Source organism: Solanum stenotomum, chromosome 7 (assembly GCF_019186545.1).
Source record: "Solanum stenotomum isolate F172 chromosome 7, ASM1918654v1, whole genome shotgun sequence".
In the NCBI taxonomy this organism is placed as follows: domain Eukaryota; kingdom Viridiplantae; phylum Streptophyta; class Magnoliopsida; order Solanales; family Solanaceae; genus Solanum; species Solanum stenotomum.
Genome location: NC_064288.1, coordinates 51,101,118 through 51,113,261, shown reverse-complemented (window position 1 = coordinate 51,113,261; position 12,144 = coordinate 51,101,118). Strand labels below are relative to the sequence as shown.

The following is a 12,144-nucleotide window of genomic DNA, read 5'->3' as shown; positions in this document are numbered from 1 at the left end:
CTTCTTAAAAATAAAAAGTCGGACCCATTATTGATGTATTGAAGGATGCTTTGGTAATTTCCTATGATGAATTCGTTTTGTTTGTTTCTTTTAAATTTATTTTACTATACTAAATAATTGTATAAAATATTATGAATCACGATAATTAATTACTTAAATATTTAAAAGATATAAAAATATATAAAAGATCTGATTGACTCTTCAAATTTTACCGGTGACACATAAATTGGGACAAATGAAATAAAATATATTATTTGAAAATTTCTTAGAAAGTACTATAAATTTCAGCTATAAATATTTCAAAGACGAAAAAAAATGATTGAATCTCAAAATTTTTTTAGTACTACATAAATTGAGAAAGAAGAAATGACCTCTATTATTTGAAAATGACGTAAAAGTATTACAAATCATACAATAAGAATTAACAATTTATAATTTTAAAAGACTTTAATGCTTTATACTTATTCTATTTCCACTTTGGACAAAAATATCCTCCCAATATGCATATTTTTTTAAACAAAAAGTGGGACCCATTATTGATGTATTGAAGGATGCTTTGGTAATTTTCCTATGATGAATTCGTTTTGTTTGTTGTTTAATTTTTTTAAAATAATTGTATAAAATATTATAAATCACAATAATTATTTACTTAAATATTCAAAAGATATAAAAATATGTAAAAGATTTGATTAACTCTTCAAATTTTATCGGTGACACATAAATTGGATAAATGAAATAATATATATTATTTGAAAATTACTTAGAAAGTACAATAATTTACAATAATTAACAATAGAATATTTTAAAGACAAAAAAAAATTGATTGAATCTCGAAATTTTATTAGTACCACATAAATTGAGAAAGAAGAAATAACCTTTATTATTTGAAAATTGGGTAAAAGATATTACAAATCATACAACAATAATTAGCAATTTAGATAATGATAAGGGGTAAACTATCTATTGATTTCATAAAGTGCACAAGTATTGTAGAACATTCCAAAATAGTATAATAGACAATAATTATTGAACGGATGAAGTAGGATTAAGTCTTTCTTTCAGTACTTTTCTCACATTAATTAATTTCTCTCAGCATTCAATTAGTGAATCTTTAGTAGAATTAATTACAATACTTTTTACTTAATACAATAAAAGTTCAAATAAGATTACCATAAAGAAAAATTTAAAAAATCCTAAAAATCTATCAATATATTAAACAAAATATAACATATATAACAAAAGTTCTAATAAGATTAACAAAAAGGAAAAAAAAACAAAATTCTTAAAAATCATCAACAAACTACATACAAAATAAAAAGAAAGCTATTCCAACAAAAGAATGCATAAAGTTAGAATGAACTTTAAGAATTCTAGCATCTTAAGCATAATGAGGCAAACATTTTAATTTAATGTCATTTCTCTCCAAAAAAAGAAAGGCATTGAGTATTTTAATTTAATGTAAAATTGAATTTTTTGGGGTTATGAATATAAAAGGTTTGAAAGTTATGAATATTATTAATACTAATTAAAAGTATAATTTATGAAGATGAAGAAGTGTGAGTTATGAAAATAACTTTTAAAAATAATACCATTGAGAAACATTCAAAAAAGGAGAAAAAAGAAAAATGACAATGAAGGTCATACAGAGCGCCACATCACCGTTTAAGGTAACTCTACTGATAATTGTGAAGAAAACATATTAATGGATTAAAAATCAAAAAGAGGTGATTAAATCCTAAAATATTATAAAGACATCTATAAAATTTGGTTGAAGCTGAAAATCTATTAGTGTCATATAAATTAGGATAGAGGAAATAACATATATTATTTGAAATAACATGAAACCTACTACAAATCACACAATAATTAGCAACTTCAACATTTAAAGGACATACAAAAAATTTGATCAACTCTCAAAATTCTACTAATGTCACATAGTTTGGGATATAAAAAGTAACATATACGTAAAATGTACTATAACTCATAATAATTAAATAACTTCAAAATCTAAAAGACATATACAAAATTTGCTTGACTTTCGAAATTCTATCAATGACACATAAATTGGGACAAAGAGAATATTGAAAATTACATATAAAGTATTATTAACCACAATAATCAACAACTTAAAATTTAAAAAACATACAAAAAAATTGTTTGACTGTTAAAATTTTATTAGTGTCACATAAATTAAAATAAACAATAAAAATATATGTTGGGCCCGTGCTAGCACGGGCTACTGTAACTAGTATTATATATATAAATAATTTTAAAACATATACTATATTTCTTGGTACATATAATCATTGAAACTATTTTTTTAAATGATGAAAAAAAACTTTATCTTATCTTAAAGGAGAAGTGCATAAATATCCCAACATATGTCCGAAATCTCAGAGACACACTTATATTATATTAAGGTCCTATTATCCCTCCAAAACTTATTTTATAAATAATTTTCTACCCCTTTTCGGCCTACGTGACACTATCTTCTGGACAGTGCGTGTTGACAATTTTTTCAAGCTATCTGGTTGATAGTGCCACGTAGGTCGAAAAGGGGTAGAAAATTATTTATAAAATAAGTTTGGGGGATAATAGGACCTTAGTAGGGGTGTGAACTATTCGGATTAAACCGAATAACCAAACCAAATCAAATCGAATTTTTATTTGGATTGATTTTTTGGATTAATAAATTACTTTGTTTGGTTTTTTGGTTTGGTTTTGAATTTTAAAAATAAAAACCGAAAAAAACTAAATTATATATATATATATAATGTTTAGGCTTAGAATTAAGTTGGAGTTAACCACTTTTGTCCCTTTTTGGTTATTGTCTTTCATGATGATTACGTTTATATTTTATGTTTGAATTACATCTATAATAGGTATACTTATAAGTATTGTGTTTTAAGTTTTACTTATGATTTATATTAGAAAGTATATTTAAGGGATTAAATATTATTACTTTGGTTATATATGTTATTAATTATTGACATAACCGAATAACAAAACCGAATAGAGGAAAACCAAACCAAACCAAATTTATTTTGGATCGGATTGGGTTACATTTTTACAAAACCAAAAATCGAAAATCCAAACCGAATAGTGTAAAACCAAACCGAAAAATGGAATGCATACCCCTAAACCTTAGTATATTATAAGTGTGTCTCTGAGATTTCAGACATAGATTGGGGGTACTTGTGCATTTTTCCTATCTTAAAACAAGTCATTTAAGAAAAATATTGTTGCAATCTCCAAAAGTTATTAATGTGTGTTTTTCTTTTTGGTACAATTTTTAACACCTTCCCCTATTTTTACTCGTTCACTATAAAAATATTATATTATATTTCACTTTTATTTGTTATTTTTGGTGTATAAAAAAAATTGCTTCAATTTATATGATATTTTTCATACTTTGAAATTCAAATAAATTTATTTTTATTATTAATTTATTTAATATTTTTAAAAATATTTTAAATTATCAATTATTCAGACTAATTACTTTTGTGATTTTTAAATATATAAATTTGATTTTCAAAAAACTTAAAATTCCATGCCCCAAATTCACAATCAAGCTTAACACCTTATTTGGATGGTTATTACTCATTATATTATATTGTATTGTTAGTTCAAATACAATATTTGTATTAACTGTTACTTAAATTTTATCATATCGTATCGTTAAATCCTTAACGACGAAAAGACTCATTTTATGTAACGACCGATTTGATGTGATTGTGTCGTTACCTTAATATTTTCATATAGCAAACATAAAAAATCATATTTGTATGTTATAACTATAGTTTGCATAATTGTGCTCCATAACAAATTTTATGTTTGCTATGGAGTTTTTGATTTGTATAATTTGCTACAAACATCCAATTTTATACAAATTGTTCAGTTTTGTATAAATTCATTTATACATTGTAATTTGTATAATAAGATCTGTATTTGTATAATTATAAGTATATAGGACAAAAATATATGTATTTGTATATACACTTTTCTCTCGCATTATACAAAAACAAACATATTTTATACCGAAATGTATAAAATGGCTAATTGTATACCGAATCAGATGACAAAAAAGGGGTTGTTTGCTACGAATTACAATTAAAATAAACTATGGCTATAACATTTAATTTGAATTAATAATTTACTATTTCATACAATTTTCCCTTTAATAATCATATTTCATCTTTTATCTTGTCTTTTCATAATAGATCTACACTCTATTGCATACCCTACTTTTCTTGTAAGTTTATTATTCAAATTATGGATGTATGACATTCTGTAATGACGAAGAGCGATACATCTATCCAAACACTATATTCATTAAAATAATACAATACAATACGATATATCATGATACAATACATAGCAATCATTGAAACGAAGTGTTAACTGTTTGATCCTCACCAACATGGGTTGTGGTGCACTGGTGAGAGTGTTTCACCTGTAACTAAAGGTCCCTAGATATGAAGAAAATCATGTTGGGAGTGTCACCCCCGAATAGGCCCACAATGCGCTATTGGATTTAGTCGGAGCTCTAACGTGAGCTCGGACACCTATTGGAAAACAAAAAAAAAAAAACAATTTGATTCTCGAAATTCAAACTAGAAAAAATAGTATTGTATCACATATTCACGTTAGTATGCTCAAACACTATTTCTATAAACAACAATTCTCAGTTGGTGTTTGATAGATTTCAGGTCATCTTTGGTTGGCGCAAAGAGGGCGGCTTTCACTGTTTTGGGTATATACATATATATCGATTCATTGCTTGTCTGAAACATACCCATTAGCCAAAATGGTGTTTTTTCGTTCAATTTCAAGAGGAATTTCATCTTCATTGAGCAAAACGTATGGGTATTATAGAAAATTGCGGTTCTTGAGCAATATTCCTGAGAACACAGTGTACGGGGGACCAAAACCCCAAAACCCAAATCAAAGAGTAACCCTAATAACGTTGAGGCAAAAGTATAAGAAGGGTGAAGCGATAACAATGGTGACGGGTTATGATTACCCATCTGGTGTTCATATAGATATGGCTGGAATTGATATATGTCTTGTGGGTGATTCTGCATCTATGGTCGTTCATGGACATGATACTACTTTGCCTATTACGATTGATGAGATGCTTGTTCATTGTAGAGCTGTGGCTAGAGGTGCTAAAAGACCTCTTCTTGTTGGTGATCTACCTTTTGGCACTTATGAGTCTAGTACTAAACAGGTAACAGTATAATACTACTTTTCTGTGCAACTGTCCTGCCACATGCAAGCTTTGAGCCGCCCTGTCGTACTGTGCCCAGTTGCCATCTCTAGGTTGAGCCAGGGGTTAATCTGAATCCCCTTTGTCAAAAAGCATATATTATGTCAAAAACATATTTTTATGTATATGTAGTATGATGTGGTTGTTTTTAAGATTATCTTGCTTACACTTCTTTTGAGCTGAGGTTCTACCTGAAACAACCTCTCTGCACTACATTACATTAGGTTAAAGTTCATGTATATCCGACTCTACCCAGACTGCAGTTATGGGATTACATTGTTGTTGTTTTTGTACATTGTATGATAGGATATGAAATGAGCTTAAATGAAGTAGAGATTCATATAACATACCTCAACTTGTTTTATCCGACTCTACCCAGACTGTACTTATGGGATAACATTGTTGTTGTTTTTGTACATTGTATGATAAGCTATGAAATGAGCTTAAATGAAGTAGAGAATCATATAACCGACCTCAACTTGTTTTGGACGGAGATAGTAGATGTTGAATATCTTTGGGTTCTTTGGTTATGTATTTCTTTATATTTTGATTACCTTTAGTGAAAATCATTGCTCCGTCATTGCGGCTACTATCATAGATAGTTGTGTAGCTATTCATAGCAAACCTTATATGGTGTCGTGAAATAGGGTAAATCACTTGATTTGATAGATTAAATTACAATTATAATGTGAAAATTTAGGCTGTCAATGTATATATGAATTAATCCAACAAGTAATCATTTGTTGTTCAGCTAAAAGTGAGAATTGTTGCTAGATTGCATCTATGGTATCATTGTGTTTTGTTTAAACTGGTGAGAAATTGGTTAAAGAAAATGAGGAGAAATAAGAGTTCTTTTTGTTCTTAGGAGTCTAGTTCTTGTTAGGTGATGATTTGTTGCTCAAATTTGTCCAAGAATTGATTGGTTTGAGCTTGGGACTTCCATGTTGGAGGTCTCAAGTTCGAAACCCCTTGTCAGCGAAAGCAAGGGGTTTGCCTTCTGGGTCGAGCTCGTCGCACCAGGCTTGCCTAGTGCGGATTACCTCTCCTATGTGGTTTGCGAGCTATTGCATAGGAGCGGGGGTTTTACCCTGTGCGCACCCAAAGGGTAGCGGCTGCGGGTTTCCCTTGTCATCAAAAAAAAAAAAAAATTGATATATTGGTTGAGCTTTATTATGCCTTTGTTATTTGTGTTAATGTAATTTCTTGTGTCATGTGATGTTACGTTTTTACTTATTTGGAATGGTGAGGCATTGGATAAAGAATGAAAATAGTGGATAATGAAAACCTAAGTTGCTCGGACTCTTTACTTTTGGTGCCGCACCCGTGTCGACAGGACATGGGTGTGGGTGTGGGATCTATGTCCGATATGGTCGACCAATTTTGGGTAATTTGACCAAAATCGATGGGGAAAGTGTGGATAGTTTTAATGATTTCTACAATCAATACAAAAGCTAAGGTGAAATTGAAGAATGGAATACGTTTTATATAGAAATTTATATGTCACCTCTTCTCCTTTAATCTCCTTCTAGGATTCTCGTCAAGTTCTCCACATAATATCTTACAATTTAGGTTTTATAACGCTTTTTTTAGATACTTTAATTATGTTTAGGCGAATCCCTGCATCCGTCCCCGAATCTAAAAAATTAGATCATGAAGGATCCGACCTCTAGATTTGTGCACCCGTATCGTACACCTGCACCCGAGTCCGAGCAACTTAGATGAAAACTATTCTTTTGGTAATAATGAGTCTTGTACTAATTAAGTGATCATTTCTAGTTCAATAGTTCCAGAATTGATGTTTTTATTTGATTTTATGCCTTTATCATTTGCATAATTAGTTCTCGTTTCAACTACCATTTACAAATTTATGTTTCTCTGTTGAACATATCACTAGAAATTAGAGCAGATTATATGTATAAAGATATAAGTGTGAGTAATCCTATTTAGGAAGTGAAGGATTTGTCTAAAGTTGAGAAACTGTATGAAAACACAGCCTCTGAAAACGAACTTTTGAAGGTATTGCTTTATCTGCTTCATTCAAATGTTTGAGGATGTTGCTAATTGAACTTGCATTTGCATTCGGAGAATGTTGCTTACACATACAACAGCCAATTTAAATGTTGCCTCTCATATTGGTGTAAGGGGTCTTTTCTTGATAAGTTTCAATGGGATGTGAATGGCTTGGTGATGTTGTGTTATGAGCAGGCAATTGATACAGCTGTAAGAGTTCTAAAGGAAGGAGGAATGGACGCGATTAAGTTGGAAGGTGGGGCACCATCAAGAATTACAGCAGCTAAAGCTATTGTTGAGGCAGGGATTGCTGTAATAGGGCATGTGGGATTAACACCTCAGGCCATCAGTGTTCTTGGTGGATTTAGGCCTCAAGGCAGAAACATTGATAGTGCAGTCAAGGTATACCTATTAAAAGCTGATAGGGTACACATGACGTATACAATCAAGGCTATATACTTGTTTTTATGAATTTTGCAGGTTGTGGAAACTGCCATGGCCTTGCAGGAAGCAGGGTGCTTTTCTGTTGTTTTGGAATGTGTGCCTGCACCTGTTGCTGCAGCAACAACATCTGCTCTTAGGATCCCCACTATTGGAATTGGCGCTGGGCCTTTCTGCAGTGGTCAGGTTGGTTGAAATTCCCACTAATTTTTATATACTCCGTGCTTTCTGCTTTAAGTGTGCTACTATATTTAGATACAATATTAGGGCGAAAGTTGAAGTTCTATTAGATTTATGTGAAAATGTTGTAAGAGCATAGATAAAGTTACTTTGTGGTGTAATTTGAACTTCTTTCAAAATGTGTTCTTGGACAGTAGGAGTACATTTTCGCATAATCTTATAGTTTTTCTAAAACTCACGGGTTTATATACAAAGCTGTTGGATAAATTGTCTGGTGGATCACTGGAAGTAGTTGTGCCATCTATGTTTGTCTCACTTGCGGTGACGAGTGATCTACCTAGAATGACTTTGCTACTTCATTTCATGTCTCATATTATTAATATGATTTTCAACTTATGTGGTCATAATTAGAAGCCACTCATGGACAGGATGACATTCCTACTTCATTTCCTGTCATGAACTCATGATATTAGCATGCTTTGTCAATGTCTTCACTCTCCAGCAGTAGCACAATCATTTGTAACGATTGATAGTTAAAGGTTATTTAATCGCAGGTGCTAGTTTATCATGATCTTCTTGGGATGATGCAACACCCGCACCATGCCAAGGTTAGTACGACTAAATTTTACTCTGAATCCGGAGTCAATTCTCTTTTTCTTACTCTTAGTGCCATCTGTATGAACTATATTCCATGTACCTATTAAGAACTGTCTATTCCTTCTGCAGGTTACTCCTAAGTTCTGTAAGCAGTTTGGACAAGTTGGAGATGTTATCAACAAAGCTCTTCTGGAATACAAGGAAGAAGTAACTAATGGTTCATTTCCTGGCTCTGCTCACAGCCCATATAAGATTGGTGCAGCCGATATGGATGGTTTCTTAAATGAGTTACAGAAGTTGGGCTTCAATGATGCAGCTTCAGCAGCAGCTGCTGCCGCTGAGAAGATTCATACAAGCTGATTTTCCCCCCTGATTGAAAGGACCAGCCATTTTTTAGTATGCTTGGAGCTAACAAGTGCTATTAACTGAGCTGTACCTTGCCGTCTCTCGCAGATGGGGAGAGGATAGTTAAGTCGTTTCTGTGCCAAGAGAAGAGGCTTTCGTTTAGTCGATTAAAATTCTATGTCCAGAACTGGAAACAAGATTAGAGTTCCTTTTAGAGTAGGCCAAAAGAAGATGGTGATTATAGCAAAACCATTTCTATATTTTTTTTTAGGAAGAAAGCAGTTAGTCTGCAGTGTACATAAGGTGAAATGTTGAACCCAATAGATAAAATTTTATTTGGGGAGAAATGTCTCAAGCTATAATGCTGTTAATGGATGTTTGCATTATACAAATATAATTCTTTGTAGTAGAACTTGCATTGGAGTTTGATAAATTCAAATATCTAGTGGAAAGTCCCACATTAAGAAGTAAATAGCTCTCTAACAAAGGAGATTGCACATTCAGGGCTCGGACCCCGAGGATACTCTACTTGAGAATCTCTAGTCTCAGGTCAGTTCCCATAGCAATTGATCCTGTAATTGTTTGTTGTTTTGCCAGTGTCAATAATAAAAAGAATTGAGAGTTGTGGACTTCACTTATTCAAGTATGCTTAGTAAGCACTCTTCCATTCTTAGCTAAAGATCTTGAATTCGAGTCTTTTGATGAAATTTTGATTTCATATGAGTAATCAACTGGCTTTAGATCACAACCAATAATGTGATAGCCCCCTTATTTATTTGTAACAAAGTTAATTGGATGTCTCGTGGAAATGATCTCATATGCACATTTACAATTAGAATAAAATAAGATGTTTCTATATACACCTCCTAACGGAAAATAACATTTGTAATGGACTACAAAACTAAATCTTCCGCAAAGGCAGTTGGCAATATATGATGAGTTTCTTTACTAATCGCGACAAAATTCACAGAAATCATCAGGAAGTCTCTTACATAAACAAAAATCTATTCTTCTTTCTAGCATTTCCAATCTTTACTCAAATGCCAATACTCCAACATGCATAGTCCTAACATCAACTTGTGCAACCTTAGCACAAGATCGAAGTATTATGTAATAATCAGCATGTACTGCATAAAGATAAGCCCCATCTTTCTTTCTAGCATACCTGATGTACCCGTCTTTCTTCTTCACATTTTTCCTTGGTGGTATATAAACAAATCGATTCTCTTTCATATCTGCTTTCATCTGTCTTAATGTCACGTTTGAATCACCATCGTCCCTTGACATTTTGTATTTGCATTTGCATTTGCATGCATCATCCCTAAAGTTCTCGCTTTCTTTTGGTGTGCTGCTGCATCCATGTCTGAATCCACTATGGTGAAAATTGTTACAAGTGTGGGAGTCTGTTTTCCCATCTTCTGATGCTTTGCCAGCCTTATTTTAAAAACGAAATATAATTCAGCTATTAAATATTAAACAAACAAAGACGAGTATAGGAACCCCGCAAAAGACAAATAAGAAAACAATACTGATGCAGGCAGAGCTAGTTAACAAGTACACAAACCACAAATCATGTTACTTCACCAAAACTCCGTATTTAGGTGGTTAAACATTATTTAGTGTGTTAACTCAATATCTCACCATTGATTTCAATCTATTTGGGATTATGTAGGTGATACCTGAAAATGTAAAAGGCACGCTTAACAGCTGGTAGAGCCAGAGTCACTAGGAGCAGGGAAAGACTTGTAAAAAATGGGTTAGTTGGTTGTTTGACCAACGGAAAGCATGGAAGAGAAGTCCACGAAAGAACAAGAATCGGCAACTTTCTAGAGGTATCTTCCTAATCCTTGCCAAAGAAGGCTGAGAAGGCTGGGATGCAAGGTGGTTATCGCTCAAGGAACTATTGAAGTATACTCCGTAAAAGAGTCATGTGTGTCGAAGAAATGGAATGTCATTCCATTGTGCATCTTGTGGACAGTTGGGCCTGAGGAAAACCATAGATATTTTGAGGATAAAATACAATTTATACCTTTTGTGAAGTTCGGGTGTTTACAGAACAAGTACTCGTGGTGCAATGTGAACCCTGTAGATGATCCTAACTTGTTAGTGAAACTCGTAGACTATCCCTACAGGCTCAGAGGGAGAATCTAAGTACATTTCTGTTATTCTAATTCTATGCACTGATCTTAATGCTATCTTTTGATAATAAAATCTAGCTTTAGTCATCTCTTCTTTGAATGTCAGGTGACAAAGGCATTGTGGAGTAGATTGTGTGGATGGCTGGGGTTTCACAGAGTTATTCAAGATTGGGAGACTGAACTACGATGGGCATGTATGATGACAAAACAGAGAAAATAACCACATATTGACGAGGTTTTACGGATATGGGTGCAAGATCGTATAAATCAACCTTAATCACGGGGAAACAAAAATACCTTACGGCTTTGATAGGAGTCCCAAAAAACTTCTATTAGTTTTTTTACTTCATGATCGTCGTAAGCAGGTCCTAGTCCAGCGAAAACCACATCTTTGCAGTACGGAAGATATGAATGTAAATCTTTTGAAAATTCTGTCAAACAAGAAAAGAAACTTTTCTTCAATAATTTTCAAGAGTTTCAAAGCATCAGAATTAGATTTACTCATATCTGATGTACTGTCATGAGGATCCGAATCACGTGATGCAGAGTCATCCTCGGCAACAACACCTCTTGCATTGCAACTGAAACCGCATTCTCCAGCTCCATTCTCAACAGCAGACACTAAATTATTGGAACAAGATGCAATCAATTCCCATTTTCCGCCATTTAGGTCATAAAGAATCGTCATTGTCACAATCAGTATAGACATCACACAAACACGAGAAGGTAGCCTGGAGTCATTATCTGATAAATACAACTCTGGAGGCATAGACCACTCATACACTTGGCATGCGTGAGGAAGAATTTTCTCAACAGGAAGCGATAAATGCTTGAGATAACGGGAAGCTATAGCATGGAAGTTCACTGAAAGCAAATCCAAGCCTATTTTCCTGGCGATTGAGGCAGCAAGGGACTCTAACTTTTGTAAGGTGACAGTTCTGATAGGCTTGAACATATGAATGGTACTGATAGGGCAGGACCTTGAAGGAGGTCCCAACTGGTTCTCTATTTCAAGAAAAGCAGCAAAATATGGGTCATTGATCGACAAAGGATAGATTGGGACAAAACTCGCAGCACCTTTGAATCTTCTCTGTCATTCTAATTAATTGTATGGGTCATTGATCGAATCCTCTGCATTAAAGCACCAATTGTTACAATCAACAA

The 12,144-nt window shown here is 32.8% G+C and overlaps 2 protein-coding genes across 2 annotated transcripts; one reads left to right on the top strand and one right to left on the bottom strand.

The window, feature by feature from the left end:
• Positions 1-4,678: 4,678 nt before the first annotated feature.
• LOC125871440 (3-methyl-2-oxobutanoate hydroxymethyltransferase 1, mitochondrial-like) lies at positions 4,679-9,174 on the top strand. Its single transcript, XM_049552025.1, has 5 exons — positions 4,679-5,230; positions 7,475-7,681; positions 7,760-7,906; positions 8,455-8,508; positions 8,627-9,174. The coding sequence occupies exons 1-5, from the start codon at positions 4,808-4,810 to the stop codon at positions 8,855-8,857; spliced, it is 1,062 nt and encodes a 353-aa protein (XP_049407982.1). The 5' UTR covers positions 4,679-4,807; the 3' UTR covers positions 8,858-9,174.
• Positions 9,175-9,762: 588 nt separating this feature from the next.
• Positions 9,763-12,008, bottom strand: LOC125871441 (TATA box-binding protein-associated factor RNA polymerase I subunit B-like). Its single transcript, XM_049552026.1, has 4 exons — positions 11,548-12,008; positions 11,278-11,411; positions 10,248-10,276; positions 9,763-10,208 (listed from the first exon to the last, which is right to left on the bottom strand). The coding sequence occupies exons 1-4, from the start codon at positions 11,933-11,935 to the stop codon at positions 9,875-9,877; spliced, it is 885 nt and encodes a 294-aa protein (XP_049407983.1). The 5' UTR covers positions 11,936-12,008; the 3' UTR covers positions 9,763-9,874.
• Positions 12,009-12,144: the final 136 nt, after the last annotated feature.